This window comes from Pelodiscus sinensis, chromosome 13 (genome assembly GCF_049634645.1).
Source record: "Pelodiscus sinensis isolate JC-2024 chromosome 13, ASM4963464v1, whole genome shotgun sequence".
In the NCBI taxonomy this organism is placed as follows: domain Eukaryota; kingdom Metazoa; phylum Chordata; order Testudines; family Trionychidae; genus Pelodiscus; species Pelodiscus sinensis.
Window position 1 is genome coordinate 25791527 of NC_134723.1, and position 24642 is coordinate 25816168.

The window sequence follows — 24642 nt, forward strand, 5'->3', positions numbered from 1 at the left end:
TGTGCACCACGCTAACAAGTCACCACAGTCCTTGGAAATTTATTCAGAACAGAGAAGATAAAAAAAACCCCAAAAATGCCCCCCCTCCCCAAAACCCAACCTCCCATTCTTTATCTCACACTTCTTTATTCAAAGCTCTGTACAAACATGTCGTAATTAATCCTCACAATGTCCCTATGAAGTATTATTATCCTATTTTACAGGAGGGGAAACAGACAAACAGGATAAATGTCAAGGCCTTAGAAGAAATCCTATGTCAGAGCCAGACTGTCTTTATGAGTCACCTGAAAATAAAGCGTTGACCTGTCTGAGTGAGTTTTGTACCATCAGATTTGCAAGCTGCTATGTATCCATTTCTATGGCAAGAGATGAACCTTCATGGTAACCTATACAATTGAAAACAAAAGGGTTAGCGGTAGAAAAAATAGTGATCTTGTCATACTTATGCTCTAAATACACTTTTAGCTATTGAATGTTACAATTTTTAAGCACAATTTTAAACAAAACCAGACATCTATCCCCCGCTGATTTCTAAACTGAATGTTTATTTATTGGCATTATCTGATTCACAATCTATGCCAGAGGCTTTAACAATCCCTCTGACTACTAAAGATCTTTCAAGTTTAATGGCATGTTTCAGGTCTGACTAGTCAGAAAATTATACTGTCTTGCTGCTATTGTGCTAGATGTAATCCACATACTCAGTTATTATAGCTCTTTAGGTGCTGGTGCATTGATAGGAAGGAAGGAAATGGTGAGAAAATGAGAGAGTGCAAAGCAATATCAGTTGTGTCTCAAATACATCCACCCCCTTCTATCATATGGAGAGGACTAAAGTAAGTAAACTTAATATAGCAGGTGAGATGTTTTAGGGCTCCCTGAAGAATGACTGATACTTTTCTTGATACAGTGGGAATTATAGATGTTAAATATCAGTTAATTGAATAGTTGATTAACCTCATGAATTCTTATCAGTTAGTCGACTATTCTATAGTCCCCGGGTAGCCTCTGCCTGGGGGGGAGGAGTCTGAGCTGCTGGACCCGGCACGAGCCTAACTAAGACGGCCAGCCTGCCCGCCTGGCTCCTAATATACTCTAAATGCAGAGCGGCAGCAGGGCTAGGTCCAGGACCCAGTGCAAGCCCAGACTGACTGGGCTGCTGGCCATCCTGCTAAAAAATTTACTGGCAAGGGGTGGGGGTGGGGAGGAATGCGTATAGTCTATAGCATTAACCTGTAAGCTTTTGCTTATCAGTTAATAGACTATCCTATTACATCCCTAGTGGGAATGAAAATCTTCCGAAATATTCTAGGCAAATAACTGTTCATGTTTACAGCATCTTTACTTCCAAAATAAAATTCTCATGTGAATATGGACACACAAAGTAGGCAGGCACAATGCAGTAGAATCTGAGGTTCAATGTGAACCCTCAGGTAAAGAATTGCTATAGCAGAGAAAAGAAAGAAATGGTCCATGGTTCTGGTAGCTTGTCTCTCAGCAGTTTACACCTTATATTTCAGAGAAAGAACAATAAGTAAAATCCAAGGCATTTTCTTGCTGATATATACCAATAAAAAGAACAATATTTTGCCCTACTTTAGAGTGAGGCATTATTACTATAGCACCTTATATCCATGGATCTCAAAGTCATTTACAATCCCTATTTTACAGGCAGAGAAGGAAGTACAGGGAGGTAAAGTGCCTTGCCCAAAGTCACAAGAGGAGTCCATGGTAGATCAAGGAACAGAATCAAGATCTGTCCCCCCAAGCTTATACACTGAGGTTTTCTCCATGTTCTTTGGATCTCCCTTACTTTTTTGGGGGCTATGTAGATTTAAAATCTAGGGATATTAAGCAGTGTTTAATCAGCTAATCGAGTCCATCAACTAGTCAATTAGTTGTTAAGGGGGGGAAACTGCAGAGCAGCAGTGGGGTTAGCTCCTGGCCCTGGGAGCTAATCCTGCTGCAACTCTGCCTTTAAGTGTATTTAAAAAATGTATTAAAAAGACTAAAGTGTTGGGGGGAGGGTGAACCGGGGGTGAACTGGGAATCAGCTATCCCGGCTTGCGCCCAGTCCCCCACTATGCCTCTGCCTCTTCTATCCGCCTCCCAGAGATAGTTCTGGGAGAGAAACGGCTTTTAAGACAGCTCCCCCCGTACCAGGTCCTGCTCCCCCGCCCCTTGCTGCCTTTCTCTGGTAGAGGCAGCGGGGAGGGAAAGGGGGAGAAGCAATTAGTCAAGTCACTAGTCGACTATCTGATAAGCATATGATTATTGGATAGTTGACTAGTGTCTTACATCCCTATTAAAATCTTGGGTCAATTCTACAGTGCCTGATGAGTAAATGCAAGATAAGCTCAGAACATACCGCTAATCAATGATTTTTTAGGTTTCCCCGGTGAGTTCTCTCTCTGAGGGTATCTTTGTTAAGCAAAATTCTTTTACAGATCTCCCCTTTCCATCCCACAGCCAAAAGGAACATCTACTATTTCTACTACCGGAATTTGCTCAAGATTCAGTTTATTGGCACAATATACACTGCACATTCTATACATTTCAACCTTAGAGCAGCAGTCTGCCTCTCCATGCTTTTAAAAAAATATAAGATCTAGACTAACTGGCTCAGGGCACTGGAAAGGGGATATGTAACCGTTTACCTCTGGGGCAGGAGGCTCTGGAGAATCTCAAAATTGATGCCTATGAATGATAGCTGTTTGGTGGTCTGATTGTTCTCAGGTATGGTCTACACACAGAACTGCACTAGTTTAACTAAACTTGATAAAAAGATTTAGTTAAATTGGTGCAAACCCCAGTTTAGATACACTTCTATCACTTTAAAATTGGTTGCATCCGTTAACTTCAGTCAGCAGTGGTTTAACAAAATCTCTTTGTAACCAAGCTGAGTCCAACAGGAGCATCTTGTGTGTCTAGGCAAGGTTTAAATCCAGTCCTTTGTCTGAGGTATATATACAATATTCAACACTATAGTATCTGAGTGAACCTGCTTATTTTAGCCATTTGGTTAATTTCTAATACATCAACATGGATTGGAATTTAATCCTTACAAGGAAAGAGATAATTTTCTTTGTTTCAAGATTTTATGCAAATTAACTGATTTCTAAGAACAGGAACGTTTCGCTTTAATTCCTCTGGGTCAGAGCACTGCAGTGAGTTCCTCAACTGCTGTCAATACAGTTCTCATGCATACAGTATTTCCTAATGAGTAGAATTTAAAATTAATCAGATGCCTTCAGATATTTGAAGTCGTATGTGATAATCTGTTTTTATCAGCTTCCAGCTCTTACATAGAATATAGTGGAGTATTCCATAGGCTGAAAAGATGTGGTTTAATAGTAGATGACAAACACTGAATGTGCAATCAATTCAGGGGAAACTCTTCATATAATCATACTCCTGAATTTACTGGGTCCAAATACAACATATGACTAAGTAGATCTAGAGTTTTGAATTGCCCTGAAATGTACAGTTAACTTCTGATAATCCAGCTCCTTTAGGACCCAGGGGGTGCCGGATTGTCAGATATGTCGGAGTACCGGAAGCGGGACTATGAGGGGTCCGCGGGGGGGGGGGGGGAGTTGGCGGGGAACTGCGCAGTGTGGGAGAGGATGGTGGGAGAGGGTGGCGCTGCGGGACCAACCCGGCAGCACCCCAGCTGCTTTGCCCCCGGCTTCCCCAAGTCAGCCGCTGGTCAGTTTCAGCAGCAGCAGACTTGGGGAAGCCGGAGGCAGAGCACCTCCAATTGTCCGGCTGGCCAGAGCACTTCCTGGTTCCAGTTGGTGCCGGACTATCAGGAGTGCCGGACCACTGGATGCCAGACAATTGGAGTTTTACAATTTATTTAAATCCACCTATGTAATTAGTCTTTAACACCATAGACTATGTAGATATTTAAAAAGTTGTTCACAGCTTTATCTTGGTAGTATTCGGGCAAACAGAATACAAGCACACATAGCACCAACAAATTCAGGATTTGGTCATTAAGTGCATTCAAAATGAATTTTTAGAAAAAACAATAAGATTATTTTATCATCTGCCAGCACGTCATTTGGGGAAACATACTGACTAGACAAATTAGACTAGAGAGACAATATGTTTGTGAATAAAGGACAGCCTTAACATAATTATAAAAATACCATCATTTAGAATTAAGGTACATTTGGAAGTGTGTTTTCTAGGTTTCCGGCTGATCGAGAAGCTCAATATTTTTCATTTTAATTGAAATATTACCGTCATTAGCAAATCTATGTACAAAAAAGTCAGAACAAAGGTCAACACACATTTAAAACTGAGAGGGGCACAATATTACAGTGAAGAAAAATGCAACTGAGAATATTTGCGTCCATAAACATTCTAGTTCAGGTGATGGTAACCCCCCCCCCACTCCTGTATTTCAGTAATGCATTTCTTGTATTCACAAGTCTCCCAATTCCCCCTAACATTGATTTTAAAACATATCCACTGGTGATTAGCCTTTACAATTTTTGATTTTTCCTTTAAGATTATGTTGGGAGTTCTCTTTGTTTTTGTACAGAAAAATCAATCACAGCACAGGCAATGGATTGTAGTGTTGTGGTAAAAAAAAAAAAAAAAAGAACACACTATACAGGCAACAGTTGAGCAAGCGTTTTTTTTTTTTTAATTATCTCTGTGGCATGTCATTTCCTCTTCTGCATATGCCTAGAGGAGGGACTCTGATTATGAGAACAGCTCTTATTACTTCTGTCATAATGTGCAGGTGCAGAAGTAATCACAGATGTGAGCTGGAGAAGCTCCAAGAGGGGAGAGACACCACTTATATACATCAGGAGAGAAATCATTCTGCTTTTGCTGCGACTGGCGGAGCCATTTTCTAAGAGAGCATGATCAAAGTAGCAGGCAGTTCATGTTCCATCAGTTCTAACTTTGGCACCAGTCAATTAATGTCTTAAGCAATGAGGGGTAAAGCAAGAACAAAGCCTCACTATCTCTTCTCATCTTTTCCTCACAAATGTTTTAGTATCATTAGAAGCTATATACATACAGACATTTGCTATCTACACTAACAGGAAGTGGTGCAACTGTTCAAGATCTGGAAAAAACATGCCTCTTAAGGGATGGAGTCACTCCAGGATTGAGTGCTTCTTTTCCAACAAAGACCTTTCATATCATTCATTACAAGGTAAATCCTGACCCTTCCAAGTGGTCATGGAGAACCTGACACAATTTAGCCACATGGTGACTGAGTTTGGGCATGCCTGCATGATGTGGAGCTTTTCTATGAAGACTCCCTGCAGCACAGTGAACCAGAACCTGGGAAGAGGACAAAACCATTCTGGGCAGCAGACTGATATAATCAGATCCATACTAATCCACTGGACATTCTTTATGCTGCAATAGTGGCAACAATGACTTAGGGGAAGGATGCCATACCTCCGTGACACTTCTAGTGTGCTAAATCCAGCTATTCAGAATCAGAACTAGGACAGCGGTTTTACTCTTATGGGAGAAAGGTAAATGGCAGTGTACTCCATGCACTTCCTAATTCTAGGAACTGCATTCCAACATCGAGGCACCTGTCCATAAAACAATACAGGGGACACAGAATATCTTTACCAGAAAAGACCTTTTATTTACAGACCCCAAACCAACCTTTAATTGGATAAATTATAGAGAGTATACATTAAACTCAAAGAGCTCCCCACCCACTCCCCAAAACAAGGGAGGGAAAAAATAACCTTGCAACTCTAATGATCATGAACTAAGGTTCTAGCTCCTGGCATGTCTAGTTACACAATGTGCCCAACTCTGATTTTGTCATTTTGATCTTTAACTCTGTAAAACCCTAGTTTGGCTTTAGTATTCTAGGGAGAGCCCTACAAATTCACTAGCATGTAAATCATATCACAGACTGAAAAAGACCTCCCCTGTGAACTCTAGCTACAGGAGTGGAGGAAGAGAAGCAGGGCTGGGGATGCAGTTGCTAGTCTGCCAGGCTGGGGAGGGGCAGGACCGCCTCTTCCTCTGCATGGCTGCTCTTGGGGGGAGATCAGGCCCATCTACAACTATCCTGGCTGCAGGAAGCTCCGCAGGTATGTTGCCGCAGGGCAGAAGGCACCTTCACTGGATTCAGCTGGGCTCTGAAGGCAGTACAGCCATGGAGTGGCCTGTAGCCTGGAAAGGTAGCCAGAGGTGGATCTGATCTCCCACCCTGCCCGCCCCCCACAAACAGCAATTGTGCAGGGGAAAAGGAAGTCCCATCCCACTCCAGCCTGGCCAGAACTGGCAGCTGGGAGCCCCGAGGGAGATCAGGACTGCAGGAAGCTCCGCCACTGCTGCCTTCAAAGCCCAGTTGTCAGTACCCCACAACAGTTTTGTGACTCCTCACATTCGCTTTTGGGTTGGGACTCGCACAATTACAATACCCTGACATTTCAGAGGTAAGCATCTGAAAATGTGAAACTGACCAATTTTAAAACTCTCTGGAAATGACATTAATAAAAAATGGCCCTTCCTACTGGTGCTAAACAAAACTTCACAAAGTTTCAGAGCAAGATGATTACACACCACTTTCTTCATTGGGAAAGAGCCTAGCATAGGCCACTGATCATTTTAAATTATAAAACTTCAATGTAAAGGCTTGAAACTCAGATTCTGAGAGCTGACTTGGCAAAAACTAATCTTATTCTTATGCATGTTTATACTCATATTCAGAGAGTTAATCAGACTGTTTATTCAGAGACAAATATACTATGTAAAATGTAGGGAAACAGAGAAACCACTCCTGAAGGGATGAATCTTTTTAAATTATTACAAAATAACACTGTTTTTAAAACAGAAAAACACCAATCTGTTATTTTTAAAAGGTCATCAGCAATACACCCCCATATCAGACAGATTTGCTGCACTAAAATTTACACATCTGAGCAGAAGCAGATTTTTTTAGCAGATGTACAAAGGCCACTTGAAGTCACTTATCTGAGCTAATGCTGAAATTAACCTCTTCAGCCCTGTTCATGAAACCCTGGAGTGCCAGTGTCTGACGTGTCTTGGACAGGGGTGGACAAAAGGGCCTAAGCGGATTGATCTGGCCCACGGAGGCCCTGCTGCTCCCCTATCTGCAGGCCCCCCCCACCAAAAATTATTGCCCATCTCTGGTATATACATACATGCAAACACACTGACCTAAACCCTAGGTAAAATTCTCATTGTTCATGCAGTTTCATTTACCGCAAATAGTAGGTGAGGTAATATCGTTTATTGGACCAACTTCTGTTGGTGTGAGACAAGCTTTTGAGTCTCAGTGAGATGAGGTGATCCAATAAAGATATTACTTCACTCAATAGCCTGGAGCTGCCATAGCTATAGTTACATTGCATATATGGTGCAAAGAGTAGCTTTTACACAGCTACCTATTTCATTTGTGGGTGCAATCAGACTGCTTGATGGGGAAAGTCACCCCATTTCTGCCTTCAAACTTCTGGCAGCAAGTATTTGTAAGAGCAGAGCATCTCCTGAAAAATGACACTTATTTCAAACTTGGGCCTTATGTTTGTTCTATGTTCATTAACCAAATCAGAGCTGTCAGAGACTCAGCTGATCTGCTTTTTCTAAAGGACAGCTCTTATAGAGAGGGTTTCTAGTGACTATTTTTTATTCCACACAACAGTTACTTTAGGTCAAAACAGAGTTAAATTTCCTTGTGTTTCCTTACCATGGTTCTCTTCATCCAGTCCATCATCTCCCCACTGCTCTTCATTTGCTAGCAGTGGATTCTGTGATTCACACAACATTCTCATTGGGAAGGAATGTCCATCACCCTGGCTGGGGAAACATAGGCAGGAATAAGCTACATCCTACTTGTTTCATCTGAAGAATGAAATACAACTTTACTCCTTGTTTTAGGTTTAACTCAAGACCAATCCAAATCTGTGAATGTCCAGAGATTACTTTTAAAGGACTAAATTCTGGAAAATTCTAGTTTCAGATTTGAAACCTTCTTCTGACAGAAGTATTTTCAAGTGACTTTGATGCTGAATTCTTGCAAAAGATCAGAGGGATTAAGATTATAGTCCAAGTTCATTTCTGGTATGAGTCAAATAGAGTTGAATTTAGCCCAGTCATCTCTCTATATATTTTAGAGATTTTTGTGTCTGTCTGTCTGTGAGTCTGTTTGACCAAGAACTCCTCCTACATGGTCAAAGATGCACTAATTTTGGTAGGCAGCTTCCTCTTCTCCTAACTTAAAGCAAGGTCAAGGTTTGGTTGTGCCAGGACAAATGGAAGTACAAGGAAAGAGACTGTTACTGAAACATAGAAAAGGAGGGACTGGGCTGTCTGGGGGGATGCAATACTGAGTGTGTCCACTGGGGGCTGCCAGTCTGCAGGGGAGAGCTATTCTGCAGAGTGTCCACTGGGGGCAGCTGTATCACCAGAGTGGCCAGCAGAGGCCATCTTGCCTACCAGCACACAGGGTTAGTAGCCCCCCGTTTCCCAAGCCTTTTCTCTTCCCCTGGCCTGTGGCTGCAGTGCCAGAGAGATCCCTGGCAACCAAGAGGAGTTAGGGGGAGAGAAAAGGCCCCCGGTGTTTGGGTGGCGGCGTGTGAGAGAGGATTTGAGGTGAGAGAAAAGGCCCTCCCGCCCTGAACCCCTCCTCAGCCCCCCCATCCTCATTATCACACCCCCTTCACTCCCAGCCTCCTGTATTGCCCCCCGCCCTGCTCTGACTCCTGCACCCCCCCCAGACCACCAGCTTCCTGCCCTGAATGATCCAGAAAATACCAGGTAAGTCTTCTAGTTTAAATATAATTAAGACAGATCGCTAATTGTAATCAGTCTAGTGTATGTTTGTGTGTGTGAGAGAACGACTGACAGACACACACTTATCCACAGAGAAGGTGCAAAACACCTGTAAACTATGGAGCTGGGCTCCGTGGCAGTTGCATTCGTCCATGTTAACAGGAAGCCTTGGAGGATAAGGCAAAGATGTTTGCTGGTGGGTCTACCACTGCCTAATCATCTTTCAGTCAGCAGTAAAGGTGCAGGCATAGCAATGAGATTGCAGTAACTATTGTTTAGGAGTGACTCCCTACCACTTCTCAATCTAAATGGGAAGATACCAACTTCACTTGACTCTTGCAGAATTCGACACTACATAACTACCTGAGACTCAGGGACCAGGATGAGGCCCTTACTTTCATGATACTGGCTTCTTTTCCAGTTTTTTATTACAGCTTACCTGGATACAACTGGTAGTAACCATAGCTTCTTCTCCTCTCCAAACACTTGCTGAAGATTCTTTTTAAAACCCAGATTGAATCCGTTTTTATCTGGCCCATTTTGGAACACCGGAGCAGAGAATGCCTCTATGGGTAGATACACAAGAAACAAAGAAAAGATGCAAATGTTAAATATTTTATGCTAAGGCTGCAATATAATATGTCATAAGATTTTTCAAAACCTTGCTTTGTTACACATTAAAGTCATGACAAATCCTGAGATCCCTTCCTCACTTATAAACTTCATCAAAATCAAAGGAAGCCCATTTAGACTACTAGAAAATAATACAAATTTTAATCAGTGCAAAGTAAATTGTGGCATGCTATGATCAGTCCAACTTTGAGAACTACAGGCTTAGTGTACTCCAGTGGCCACCAACCAGTAGATCGGGATCTACTGGTAATTCTTGGAGCCTCTGACAGGTGATCTTGACTGGTTTAGCTAAGAGGCTATCAAGTGCCAGCACTTCAGCTGACCCTTCCGCCCCCCACTGCTGCACCTCTCCTGCCCTTTGCCTTGGAGCTGCCCATCCCCCTGGGAAGCCTCCTGCTTTCTGGGCAGGGCAAGGAGGGAGGGAGGGGGTGCTGATATCAAGGTGCCTCTTCCCATTCCGTATCCTTTCTCCACAGAGCAGAGAGGGGCACAACAGGACTTGGGATGGAGTTTGCTGGCTGCTTTTGGGACTGGTGCAGGGCCAGGATAGGGGTGAGTCTGCCTTAGCCCCATTGCTTACCACCACTGCCACCTGAGGTAAGTAGTGCCCAGTCAGAGCCCACATGCTGAAACCCTACCCCAGTCATGACCCCTTTCCTGGTCCCCAAGTCCTTGCCCTAGCACCTGTGCATCCCAACTGCCTGCTCCAAGCTCAGCTCAGAGCCTCTCTCACACTGCAGATCCCTTAATCCAAGACCAGAGCCTGCACCCCAAACGTTTGCCCCAGCCTGATGAAAGCGAGTGAGGATGGGCCAGAGAGAGAGGTTGGAGGTAGCAGGTGCAAGGCCTCGGAGAAGGGGCAAGGGTATTTATAGAGGAGGTAGATCTCAGAATGCACTTACATTCAAAAAGTGATCTAATGCTTTAAAAAGTTGGAGACCCCTGGTGTACTCAATCAGAGGTACACATACCCCTGAGGATACACAGAGGTATTCTAGGGAGTATATCAACTCATCTAGACATACGTAGTTTTAAAACAGGTTATATACAAATCACTAGCAAAGACAGTATAAATTAAAATTTCAGTGACTTATTTATACTGCTCTATCTATATTTATTTTTAGAGAGTTTGTGTGTCTGTCTGTCCATTAGTCCATCCATTCAAGAATTCCTTTGAAACAAAAAGAGTTAGGACCATCAAATTTGGTATGTGACTTCCTCTTACCCTAACTTAAAGCAAGGTTTGGTTGTGCCAGGAAAATGGAAAGTACCTGGAATGGGTGGGCTGTGCCCACGAAAGCTCATGATACCATCTACATCAGTGGTCCCCAACACGGTGCCCGCGGGCGCCATGGCGCCTGCGGGGCCATTTTTGTGCGCCCGCCAAGTGCTTGGGGCTGGCCTGGCCCTGGGCACGTGGTGCATGCGCTGTGCTGGAGCCAGCCAGGTGCATGGTAAGCGCCGGCCCCGGGAGCGCGTGAATTGGCCGCTTGCGCCCCGGGCGCGCAGTGCTTGGGGGGAGGGGCCGCTGGCCCCGGGCGCTTGGGGGGGCCGCCGGCCCTGGACACGCAGCGCTTGAGGGGGGGCGCCGGCCCCGGGCCCTTGCAGGGAGGCCGGCCCCAGACGCGCGGCGCTTGGGGGGGGGGAGGTGCCGGCCCCGGGCGCGCGGCGCTTGGGGGGAGGGGGCGCCGGCCCCGGGCACGTGGGGGGAGGGGGCGCCGGCCCTGGGCGCGCAGCGTTTGGGGGGAGGGTGCCGGCCCCGGGCGCGCGGTGCTTGCGGGAGAGCCCCGCCCCCGAGCATGTGGCTATGGGGGGGGTCCCCGCCCTCTGGCACCCGGCAGGTGAACGGCCATGCCCCCTGGCGCCCGGCAGCCTCTAAAGGTTGGGGACCACTGATCTACATGTTTTGTTAGTCTTTAAAGTGCTACGAGACCATTTGTTGTTTTTTAAGTTTATCCTGTACAGACTAACTCAGCTACCCCTCCTCCCCCCAAGAGCCACTGACCGGGCAGCGTGACCCTAGGCACCCGAGTCACCAGAGCAACCCCAGTGATCCTCCCCACATTTCCCAGCCTGGATTCCTGCACACACACCCCTCTAATGCCCTCAGCCTCCACGAGGACCCGAGCAATGCCAGGTAAATCCTCTAGTATACAGTACATTGAAATGTAAGTGCAATATTTATATTCCAATTTATTTATTTTATGATCATATAGGAAAAATGAGAAAGTAAACATTTTTTCCAGTAACAGCATGCTGTGACACTTTTGTATTTGTATGTTTGGTTTTGTAAGCAAATAGTTTTCAAGTGAGCTGACATGCGGGGTGGTGTGCAAGGCAAATCAGACTCCTGAAAGGGGAACAGGAGCCAGGAAAGGTTGAGAGCCACTGAACTAAACAATTAAATATACCACCCCTAGAGCAAAATGGAAAAAGTTACAGAAATGAATGTGGATATCACGGGGTTGGTTTTTTTGGCATGACTATAAATGTTTACATTTTTTTTCTCTTATCTTAACCCTGATGGCAAAGATTTGGTTTTTCAGATAAAACACACAGAATAATCATGAAGTTTTTTAGCTGAAATAAAAACATGGAATGTCATTCACAAAACTGATCCAATTCCAAACCGTGCTACCCTCACTCATCCTCAGAGAGATATCTTTTTGTTCAAAACAATTTGCTGTTTTAGGAACTGCTTCAGCAAACAAACATGCAAGTAAAATTAGCTTATGGGTAGTCTCATTGACTTCAGTAAATAACACAAGCATTTGCAGGATTGGGTCCTTCTATTTTATGCCTCCATATCTCCAATTGAGCTTTTGTGAGAAGAAAACCCCCAGTACTGTGAATTAGAAATCTTTTTTACTTAAATGCTTTTTCAGATATGGACTGGTATAGCTAGAGGTGAACCGCATGTGCTTTTTTAGAACATTACTTTATGGTGTACACATGGAACCTTACCCAAAGTAGACCTATTTCTACTGATAAGCCAGCAGTGGTAGCCAAAGAGAAACATCAGACTCAGAAAAAACATGACTGCCACAAAAAGAAGGAAAAGCACATGGAACTTGGAACGTCCATTGGTCAATTCATCCTAGAAGGAAAAACAAAAAAGGATAAGGGATATGAAAAAAGAGAGCGAGAGAAATCTTCATGCCAAAAGGAATGAGATGTTACACTGTATCTACTAAGAATGTGTAGAACGTGTGGAGTTTTCAGATTTTCAGACTTATTGAAAAAGAAATCACCCCTCACAACAATTAACAGACAAGACAAAAGAAGTCGTAAGCTTGCTCTTTCAAACCCTGTCACTTCCAAAGCAGAAATACAGTAGGGCGTTGCTATTAATTTTTTATATGGAATGGAGCCAATATGTTCACAGTCCCTCATATGGGTATGAGAAGCGTCTCCTATGCCCACAGTGAATTTGGCAGGCAACAAGTGCTTTGAAAGCCTGTTCGCATTCTGCTGAGTTTCTTTTAATCTTCACATTTTCCTAGATTCACATTAATATGCTGCCATCTTTTCCAATGGCTACATTCCAACTTAAGAGATCAAAAATTTGAACTCCCTCTCTCTCAGTTATAACAGCAACAAGCAGGTATACCAAACGCTGGTGACAGCTATCTACACAGTTAGTAAAAGCTCAGAAAATCTTACAAGGGGCTGAAAATGCTTCATTTCACATTAAACTGAGAGCACGAGGATCTCTCTGGCACTTACCTCCTTCAATTTAGAAACAGGCTGTACCTCCCCCCCTACAAGTGAGCAAATATGGAAAAGCCCTCCTCCACCTTACAAGTCCTACATAGTACAAGGGAGAGTTTAAATGCCTTTCCTTTCTTGAGCACGTGGACTAATTCTCACAGGGGTGTTTGGGTCAGAGGTATGGCACTGTTTACTATATATTTGAGAGATATATGTGTCTGTGAGTCTGTTCAAGAATTCCTCCTAAACAGTAAGAGCTAGGCCCATCAAATTCAGTACACAGTTTCCTATTATCATAACTTCAAGCAAGGTAAGGGTTTGGTTGTGCACGGGCTGGAGAGCTGAAGCTTCCCCCTCAAGGCACATATAAAAAGAACCCCTCTTAAATGATAGAAATGTAGCCGTGTTAGTCTGGGGTAGTTGAAGCAAAATGCAGGACAATGTAGCACTTTAAAGACTAACAAGATGGTTTATTAGATGATGAGCTTTCGTGGGCCAGACCCACTTCCTCAGATCAAATAGTGGAAGAAAGTAGTCACAACCATATATACCAAAGGATACAATTAAAAAAAGTGAACACATATGAAAAGGACAAATCACATTTCAGAACAGGAGGCAGATGCAGGGGGCGGGAAAAGGAAGGAAGGTAAGTGTCTGTGAATTGATGATATTAGAGGTGGGGAGAGTGGGATGTTTGTGAGCTAATGGTATTAGAGGTGATAATTGGGGAAGCTATCTTGGTAATGGGTAAGATAGTTTGAGTGTTTGTTCATTCCTTCTTGGAGAGTGTCGAATTTTAACATGAATGACAGTTCAGAGGATTCCCTTTCAAGTGCAGATGTAAAAGGTCTTTGTAGCAGAATGCAGGTGGTTAAGTCATTGAGAGAGTGTCCTTTCTGGTTAAAATGGCAAGAAACTGTTTTTTCTTTGTGATCTTGTCTGAAATCTGTTTGTGATTTGTCCTTTTCATATGTGTTCATTTTTTTTAATTGTATCCTTTGGTATATATGGTTGTGACTACTTTCTTCCACTATTTGATCTGAGGAAGTGGGTCTGGCCCATGAAAGCTCATCATCTAATAAACCATCTTGTTAGTCTTTAAAGTGCTACATTGTCCTGCATTTTCCCTCTTAAATGGTAAGAGTAAGACCACAAAATTTGGTATACAGCTCCCTCCTAGCATGATTTAAAGCAAGGTAAGGGTTACTTGTGCGTGGGGGGAACCGGGGGTGAAGCTAGGATTGCCAGATGGTTTCAACAAAAATACTGGACACACTTGACATTACATCACAATCTATATGACATCTTATTTAGAAAATACCAGACATTTATATTTTCTCAATTTGTTTCCCGAACAGAAAGCTGAAATACCGGACTGTTCGGTTCAAAACTGGACACTTGGCAACCCTAGGTGAAGCACCCCTCCCCCAATTCACACAAGGACAAATGAAACCATGCAGAAAAGAGGCAGAATCTGCAGGCAGATAAAAGAGGCTTGTTGGGGGCATGCCCCACCCCATCTGCGACTAGCCCAGCCTTGAGCCTCCTATCCCCCAAGCATTCTTAGCAATGACGGGGAGGGCCTATTCTTACAGGAACATTACAGGCTGTTCCCCTTCCCCAGGGAGTGAGGGCAAAGTGCACAGTTTGTTCCATTCCTCGATCTGTCTGGGGAGCACAGGGAGCAGATGAACCTGGACCTGCCCCAGCTGGGCAACATGCACTCTTTCCCCAGCTGTGCCTGCTGGAGTTGCAACACCATGGAGAGGCCCCAAGCTGCTGTTGTGAGAGAGGTCTGGAGTAGTCCTCTCTCCCCAGGGCAGCCTGCATGCTGAACCCCTCATCCCCAGGCCCACCCCAGAGCAATGATTTAAATGAAGAAAAACAAAAATTAATTGAGTTAAGGACCCAAGCAATGCCGGGTAAATCTTCTAGTCTGTTATAAACTTGAGGCCCAAAGAGATTAAGAATATGTTTACACTGCAATAAAAACACCCACATCTGGACCCAAAGCCGTGAATCCAGCCTAAGTCCCAAATACCTACACGGCAATTTTATAGCTCCACAGCCGAATAAGCTGACACAGGCCAGCTGCAAGGGTTTTACTGCAGTGGAGACAGAGCCTAAAATAACGACCAAAGTTACAAACTGAACCAGCAGCACCAGCAGATGTTAGAAACCAAGAATCTTGATGCCCCATCTTCGTGTTCTGTTACCTGACACTGCCTCCTTTTAAACCGACTGTATTACAAAATAGTGCTCAGTATTTCACCATCTGACTTCTAAGCCAAAAAAGTCAGAGCTCCCATTGGCTATGGTTTGCCATTCCTAGCCAATGGGAGCTGTGAGCAGCTGTACCTGTGGATGCAAGGTAAATAACTTGCCTGTCAGCCAACAACCTGTGGTCTGCAGGCAGTTCACCACTACTGTTAGGAGCCAATGAAGGTCAAAGCAGTTTCTTTAAATGCTATATTCTAAAATCAATGTGTGTAGATCAACGGCTTGACAAAGCTCTTTATATTAGTTCTCAGAGAAGAGAACAGGAGGGCAGGTGTACTGCAGGAACTAGGCTTATAGAACTAAGTAGGCAAGTAACATCATGACACTAAACTCGATTCATAGGAGCCAGGATTCAGAGAAGGTTGGGAAAGTGGGCCTAGGCATTACAAGAAACAAAAGCACAAGTTGCAAAAATATATATACTCCATTTGATAGTTTCCTGTAATTCTACTGAAAATGTGTATGTGATGATCATGCAGTCACTTAATAAATTTCAAAGGTTGGTACCTTGCTAACATTTACCTAAGACACCACTCTCCCCCCAACTCCAGAGAGTTAAAATGACATATAGAGTTTAAGAAAAAGCCCCCTACTACTGAAATGCAATGACAGTAAGAGCAACACAGCAAGTTTAAAGTCACAATAAGGGACATAAAATACATAAAAATAATATGATTCTAAAACTTACTGTCCAATACTTGATGACATACTTGAAGACTGTTGCAGCAATATACATGCAATACAACAAAGAATACATTAAAAACAGCAGAAAGAATTTGTAGTTAGAAAATCCAACGCAGTTATTCACCCTAGAGAATTAAAGCAAAATTGAAATTAGGATATTTAGCACAGACATAGGTCCAAAAACCAGGAATATGAAAGTTATTTTAATTTTTTAGGTACTTGATTATACAAAATAATCTGTTTAGTAACAATGAAATGCTACTGAGTTCTTGTTTACTTTTGTATTCTACCTGAAAGCAAAAGTCATACCAAGAAAGCATGATAAATGTATTTGATAACGTTAAAAGACCAGACCTCAATCAATTTGGTCCCATTATTAGTTTGACATAGAAATGGGCTCAAACTGCAAAATTCATATCTGGATCTGGATTTCCAATATCTGAAACTCTGAAGGTGTTCAGATTTGGGATTGTGATTTTGTTTGTATAGGCTATTTGGGTCTGAATTACCACTGATTTCCACCCTGTGGAGTAATTTACACTTGTGCAAAGTGAGCACAAAATGGTAATAAATCACAATTCTCCATTACAATGGTGGTAGATAGGGATGTAAGCAACTTAGCAAAAGCTTATCAGAACAAAAGCTTATCAGATAGTCTACTAGTTCCTCGACTAGTTGCTCCCCCTCCCGCTGCTTCTAGCGGAGGCAGCAAAGGAAGGAGCAGGAGCCAATGCTGGGAGGGGAAAGGGGCGGCTTAAAAACTGAATCCCCCCAACACCGTCTCCGCAGGGGCGGGGGGAGTAGTGGGGACTCAGAGTGAGCCGGGAATCAGCTGATTCTTGACTTGTGCTCAGTCCCAGATGCTGCAACTCTGCTTTTTAAAGGTACTAAGAGCCTGATGACTCTTAACACATTTAAAAAACAGTAGCACGGAGGGGGGGGGGGGGGGACCCAGTGCAAGCTAGGCCAGCTGATTCCAACTATCAAAGTGTGACTTTTAGTTTTTCATGTACCATTCTGCAGACACTATTACATATACACAAATGATAGCTTTTCATATGTATAGTTGTCTATTACATGCAAATAGCATTTGTGGGTACAACTACTAACTGCTTGCCCAAATGATTATAACTAGGGCTGTCAATTGACCTGCATTAATGCCTGTGATTAACGCAGAGCAGGATTAACGCGTTAAAAAAATTTACGTGTTAATTGCACGTGTTAATGCTGCACTACCTCTTTAAAGTGCTGCGCCAGCACTTCAAAGGGGCAGCACAAGCGGAGCCGGGGATCAGCTGGAGTGCCCAGCTGATCCCCGGCTCTGCATTGCAAAGCCCCTTTGAAGTGCCGGAGCAGTACTTCAAAGAGGCTTTGCAACAGCAGAGCCAGGGATCGGTCCCCAGCTGATCCCTGGCTCCTAATGCGCTGCCCCTTTAAAGTGCCCCAACTCTGCTTGCACTGCCCCTTTGAAGTACCACTCCGGTGCCTTAAAGCGGAAGTGCTGCATGGAGCCCAGGGCAGCTGTGGACTCCAGCTGACCCCAGGCTCCGCCTTGTGCTGCCCTTTTGAAATGCCATGGGGGCAGCACTTCAAAGGGGCAATGCTGCATAGAGCCCGGGGTCAGCTGGCAACTCCAGCTGATCTCAGGCTCCATGCAGTGCTGCCACGTTGAAACACTGCCGTAGCGTTTCAAAGGGGAGTTGTATGCAATGAATCACGATTCAATTTTTTAATTGTGCAATTAATCGTGATTAACATTTTTAATCGCTTGACAGACCTAATTATAACAAAATAAAAGATTGGATTGAGACACCTTTACAAATCTAGGTAATAATCTAACAGTAGATTAGTTTATAACAGTATCTAAAAATGCAGTATAATTAACAAGAATATTCTTTATACAGCCCTCAAAAGAAGTTAAATGCTACACACAATGCTTCCCAGCATGGCCATTTTATTCAGTGCCAAGACCAAAGAGAGAGACATCCTTCATGATAAAAGAAAGAGGCATGCAGACCCTGTACCAACAAAAGCATTTAAACAGCCTTTACTTTTAGAAAGATACAGACCAGTTTCCTGGACATACCATGGGCAATGATGATCCATTTTTAACACACACCTGCAAAAGGAAAAAAAAGAAAAAGAATACAACGACGAGGGTCTTCATGTTTGGAACTTATACAGACTCATAAACAAAGATTCCACCAACTGTAAGTCAGCAACAAAGTCTTCTGTTTTGTGTTGGATTTCTATAAAGAGATAGATTTAAGATGGCTGCTATCATTCCATCTTTCGTAAAGCAGCCACTATTTTAAGGTGGACTATTTGTTGTTGTAAGAGCAAGCAATGTCCCTTGTGCTGTACAAAACACAAAATGAAGATGGTTCCTAATCTGGGGTATTTACAATCTTTGCATTACCAATACAAGGAAAAGATGTGACACATTAAAAAAAGACATTACTTTTGAATGCACTTACTAGTGGCTAATGCTTTACATAAGCGGGCACACTTTGGAATTTGGTGGACAAGTTTCACATCCATGCAGGCACAAGTGTAGCAAAATGTAATCACAAAACTTAATAGAGACACAAAGTGTTTTGAGAGTGCAAATGTTAACACTTACGTGCATATAGGTGCTGGCACATATATGTGCACAAGTACAAATGAAGACCTATTAGAAACACTTTTGATAGTTTTTCCTTTACTGTTTGGGTGTTCTTGAACACAGGAAAACTTTTGGGTACCTCTGAATGTATAAGTACATGTTTAAGACATTGTCATTTTTGTTGCTTAGTAGCGGCTAAATTCACTGTGTCAAAACATTCCAGTAACTTACATAGCACAAACAGAACAGTGGTGACAACGGTCAGGCTTGATTAGCTGGCATCTATCACAGAATCGAATAGCTAAAAAAAACAGACATGTTACCATTAGCAGTTAGTGCTAAATAATGAGCAAGAAGAAAACATACATTTAACACTACTCTTGTTTTCATCCTTTCCCTCATAACTGCTACCTATGCAACTTTAAAGTTGATTCAGGCTGCGAGGCAAAATACAGATAAATGGTGGTCATAATATTCCTAGGGGCTATATTTCTGAGGAAAGTACATCCAACTTGAAGGTAGTCAAAAGAAATGAAGAAATGGGGGGAGGAAGGGTTGTACATATACATTTATGTTCTGGCTTTGAAAAAAGCTCCATTTAAACAATGGTCTAGAACAGAAGTAGCTTATCTCAGATCCTAAGATTGTGGACTAAAGAATACACAGGCCTGAACACTGCACCAACCTATAGGCTTCAACGGGAGTTCAATGTGTGTATTTGGCTGCAGAACTAGGTTTATGGGGGCAATAATGGTTGATCTCATTGTGGGACCATGTCCTGCACTCTTTGCTCAGACCAAACACTCTTTAAAGTGGGAGGAAATAAGGCTGTAAGAATTGGTTCTGCACACAGGTGTAGTTTGGCTTCCGTGTTTGGAAGGGGAAAGGCAGCTCAGCCATACAAGGAGGGACAAATTCCATCACCTCTCCAAGCTACTACATTAATAAATATAATTTGAGAACCCAACTACAGTCTCCAAACTACAAATACAGAAAGGAACACAACATACGGCTACTAAGCACTCAGGATTTATTTGGAAATGGAGGAAATATTCAAGGATTTCTTTTTCCCCAAGCAGAAAGGATGAAGAGGAAGCCAAGAAGGAAATCCTTTTAGAGTAATATTATTTCCTCAGCATTAAAGCAAAAGTCCTTTAGCGGTAAGTTTTGGCACTCGGGATTTGCTATTACTCGCCAGTATAACATGATTAATTAGATTTACATCAACAAAGCCCTCTGTTTAGCTGACCTCCATTCCCCGTTCTTGTGTACACTGGCAACTTCCTTGCAATTTCGACAAGAATCTGCCTTTGCACCTCCGGTCTCTCTTCATTTTCATAGCGCTCTTTGTCAGCATAAGACATATGGAACTAGAAGCAGAAGTGAGGAGAGAGGACCAGTTATCCACATATACCAGTGGCAATATTTCAAATGCAGGCCAGGTTGAAAAAGCTATTATCCTCCCACCACTTCCAAAACACAAACATTAATCACATTAGAAGGGCTTTTATTTTTGTGATAAACAGAGAGCTAATCACATGTAAAGTGACTTGACTGAAGTCAGACAGTAAAATAATGGCAGAGCAAGAATTAGAATTCAGGAACTCCTAGCTCCTAATCATATGATCAATCCACTAAATCATGCTTTCTGTCTTAAACAAACAAACAAACACATCTAACACTGAAAATATTATTTGACAAGTAAAGGAATCACAATCTACATTTTGATGCATTGGTTCTTGCAAGCCTGGGGGCTGCTGGCTGTTAACTAGAACCAAGAAGCATCATCTTATCAGTTAACTGGTTAAACTCTTATAGCCTACTTTAAAGTAAAGCGATGTTATGCCCACTCTAAGCTCGCTAGACAGCTTAATTGAAACAATTTTCAGAATGATTCAGCTGCACTCTTTTTAAAAAATTTTTATGGACAGCCGTAGACTCTTTTTCACCTAACCAGGAAGACTGATCAGTTGTCCAGGGCCACAGTAGCATAGATGGATTTCTTGAGTTCTCCCTTTGGCTGTTTTCTTCTTTTTCTTGACTTAGGCTTGCAGTGCCTGAAAAATACTCAAGCCCCTTTACCTTTTTATCTGGCTGCAGAGGGAGAGTAAAAATAGATTTCCAGTATGTCCACACAAAGAGCACAAAGATGACATGGAATACGATGAGGTAGGCCACTAAGAGAAGAAAAGAATAATCAATCATAAGCAGAAGTCACACTATACTTACTCTTCACCATTCAGAGTGCTTCATTTTAAAAATATTATGCTTCAGTGGAATTTTCTATCACTGGAAAATCAAATCTTATGAACTCTCAACTACTGCTGTCAAAGCTCACGTGACAAAGCAAAATGGGAAAACATTTACTCTCAGCAAGTAGACAAAACAAGAAACAATCACAGTTGTGGGGGCAGGATTATAATCCATCAGAGATGTCATTATCATATGAAAGACAAGGTACCTTTGAGCAATTTTATTTTAATAGACAAACTTCTTTACTTGAAAGAATTTGGGAAGACATGAGACACTGAAATGAGACACACGAGGACTCAGAAGGGTAAAGAGTGCTGCATCTGCTTGAAAAGGACTTGGATATCTTTTAAAATGCTCAGACCTATTATAATATTATCTACTGTTATATCTGCAATCACTAGATAGCCTTCTTTATAAATGTGCCACTTAAGTAGATGAAATATGTGATTTTCCCTGCAATGCTGAATTCAAAATTAAAATGACCACCACATGAAGAATCAGAAGGCTAAACTCCAAGCAAATCCTGTTTCCTTACTCAGATTTCATGGCAATTTAGCTAGTGTAAAGGCTAAGTATAGACTTGAGAATTTGGCCCTTTTAATGTGAATAAATTATCCACTGGGGAAGGGTACATTATTGTTATCTGAAGTTTATTTATTTGAAGTGTACTCATCACACTGCCTTCTGGGCACACAACAATTTAAAAAACTTAATTAAAAACCACAACTACCAACAGAAAGTCTATTGCAGAGCTGAGGAAAGAACTCAGATCCCCTGATTTTCTGGTGTTGTTCTGTGCCCAAATATCATCTTTCTTCAGATACCTTGTTTGCACAATTCTGTGCAATATGAGAGTATGTCCATCATCCATGTTGCCCAGTTTTGTAGACAGAATGCCTATTTAGATGCATTACTGATCTTTCCAGTGTGTCATTCACTATATATCTAAAAGTAGAGCATAGTAATTTAGGAAGTAATGAATTCTCTGTACATACAAATAAATATACTTGCTGTGCTGAACTGAAAAAAATTCTGAGAGGATGAGTTGTCCTAAAAACTCTTTTTCCTTTCTCTGTGAAATAAACTGTAGCTTACTTCACAAGACATTTTTCCTTGCTCATTCCCAGGATTTAGTGAGTGATATCAGTAGAGAATTTCTACTCTGGATCCTGCAAAGCAGTCTTAAGCAAGTCTCCCTTATTTAATATACTCATCTCAGGGGTAATGAAATTCACACTGGAAATGAAACCCACCAAGGCAGATCCAAATACTTAACTGACTTCAAATGAAACAGTGTACTACAGAACGGCAGTGCACTGCTTTTGGGGGCACATATTTTTAAAAACATAGGCAGAAAAATAGAAATAACTAAGAGATGCTAATTATTTGGGAGTGACAAGCCACCAGCTCATCCTGTGCTATCCCCCCATCAGGACAGGATAGGAACTCTGTCATTCTTAAACCAGCATTTAAGGAGATAACTCTTTCAGAAGGTTTAGTTTTGCTGGTTCGATGGCACAGTCGGGCTTCTCTGGGAAAAAGGGGTCAGCATTAGCAAACTCTTTTCTTTAGGGAATTTACATGTACATTCATTAGCAAACTTTACAAATAACGTACATTTTTCTGGATCATTATTAACCTATTGCCAAGTTTTCTACATTTCCTTTGTGACCACTTAAGATACTGGGTCAGTATTTTGCTGCAAAGATAATTTAGTTGGTGCAGTACTGAAAGAGGGGGCTATTAAGGAGTGAGTTACAGCTCCCCAGTTCTCTGCCTTGGCAGCTTGTGTGTGTTGGCTGATGTGGGTTCTCATGGACCAGTCTGCCAGATGAGGCTCACCAAAGCTGCTATCATTCCCCACCCCTGGGATGAGCTGTGTGGGTGCTATGTACATCCCATTGTATGTATGTATGTATATACACCTGCTGGGAACTCTCTATGCTGTGGACATCTCCAGCAGAGAGACAGTGCCAGACTGTCTCTATTAAAGTAGCACAAAAGAGGTGGAACAATACAGAGAATCTGGCTCAAAGAGCCAAATGGCAAAACTCCCATTGACTCCATTTCATGGGGCTGGAATTTAACCCATTGATGGTACATGCCAATGGTAGCTCTGTTTACTCCTGCCTGCTCCTCCTGCCTGATTTATTCAGTGACCTTACAGTTCTGCTTCCATGAGAATAAACTTTCATGGTACTGAAAAAAAAGTCTCAGAGGGGTAGCCATGTTAGTCTGCAAAAACAACGAGTAGTCCTGTGGCACCTTAGAGCAGGGGTAGGCAATAATTTTTGATGGGTGGGGGGGCTCCACTCCAAGAATTTGGAAAGTGGTCGAGAGCCACACTCTTCTATAATATTAATGGAGGAGTTCTAGGGTCTGGGATGGAGGTTGGATGCAAAAGGGAGTTTGCGATATGGGATTGGGGTACAGGAGTGGGTATGGGGGCTGGGAGGCAGTTTGGGTGAAGGAAGCGGTTGTGACCTGGGGCAGGAGATTGGGGTGCAGGAGAGAGGCAGAGGGCTTGGGTTGTGACCTAGGACAGGAGGGGGTTGTGACCTGGAGCAGGGAACTGGGGTGCAGGATCTGGTAGGGGATATGGGTTCAGGAGGGGGGCAGAGGGTTTGGGTTATGGGAGGTGGGGAGCAGAGGCTCTGGCCAGGAGACTTACCTGCTTGATTCCCAGCCAGCAGCCTTCTCAGGCAGGGGTCATGTAGTCTTTGAAGAGCTATGAGCCTGAGGGGAAGGTGCTTTTCAAACTGCCTGTTGACAACAGGCAGTTCCCATTGGCCAGAAACTGACCAGTGAGTTCTCAGCCCCGCAGCAACTGCTTTTTTCAGAAGCATATGAGGGGGCAGGTAGGAAGCTTGACTGAGGCTCCCCACTGCGTTACGGGGCCGGATCCAGTGGCTTGGTGGGTTGATTCTGGCCTGTGGGCCATATTTTGCCGTGACCTGCCTTACAGACTAACAAAAATATATAAGTTCATGAGCTTTCATGGGTAAAACCCACGTCATCAGATCTTACTGAAAGAATTTGAAGAACATGCATGCCAACAAGAAGAGAGCAATGGTGAACTAGCAATGGGACTGTGACGTAGTGGGGGTACTTGCTGGGCTGTGGTGACCCCTGCTGTCTGGAGCAAGACCCAGCAGGGAAAGCCTCACTAGGCAGAGGTAATGCCAAACTTGTTGAACCAGTGGCCAGACACCCCCCATGAAGAGGAACAAAGGAAGGTGGAATGCTGCCCTGGCTGGGGGGCAGGGCTTGGGGAGGGTTTGTTAGTTCCTATCTGGAAGGCAGGGAATAAGGAGCTGGGGAGGGGGCTGGGACTCCCCTATCTCAAGGGGGGGGGGCACTGAGGCCTCTTAGCCCCAGTTCCTGTAACCAGATTACATCTGTGCTGCACTGTGCTGGAGGAGCAATAAACCACCCTCAATTCCACTGGCTGGTGCAGTCTGTTTGTGCCATTTCGGGGTGCAGGAGACGGGGAACCCCCAACGCGCCGTCACAGGGACATAAAACCTTTCAAACCTAGGCCACAAGTTATAATTTATTTAGAGACTGAAAGTATGAAAGTCATTATCATTCAATGGCTGCCTGATGACCTATGGAAAATGAGTTTAGTGGTCTTGGTTGAGGTGTGTCTATTTTAAAAAACCATTAAAAGTGGTATTAAC

At 43.1% G+C, this 24642-nt stretch overlaps 1 protein-coding gene across 3 annotated transcripts in view; it reads right to left on the reverse strand.

Moving 5' to 3' along the window:
- ZDHHC15 (zDHHC palmitoyltransferase 15) overlaps window positions 1-24642 on the reverse strand; it is a 226177-nt gene that overhangs the window by 12594 nt on the left and 188941 nt on the right. For 2 of the 3 annotated variants that reach the window (XM_025178030.2, XM_075940891.1), the window contains 9 exons: window positions 20792-20886; window positions 19959-20079; window positions 18941-19010; window positions 18191-18223; window positions 16109-16229; window positions 12394-12526; window positions 9236-9362; window positions 7712-7821; window positions 285-386 (listed from right to left, as the gene is read on the reverse strand). In XM_025178030.2, coding sequence (XP_025033815.1) covers window positions 343-386; window positions 7712-7821; window positions 9236-9362; window positions 12394-12526; window positions 16109-16229; window positions 18191-18223; window positions 18941-19010; window positions 19959-20079; window positions 20792-20886 — 854 coding nt within the window. In that variant the 3' untranslated portion in view covers window positions 285-342. The other variant, XM_075940893.1, reaches the window with a different exon arrangement.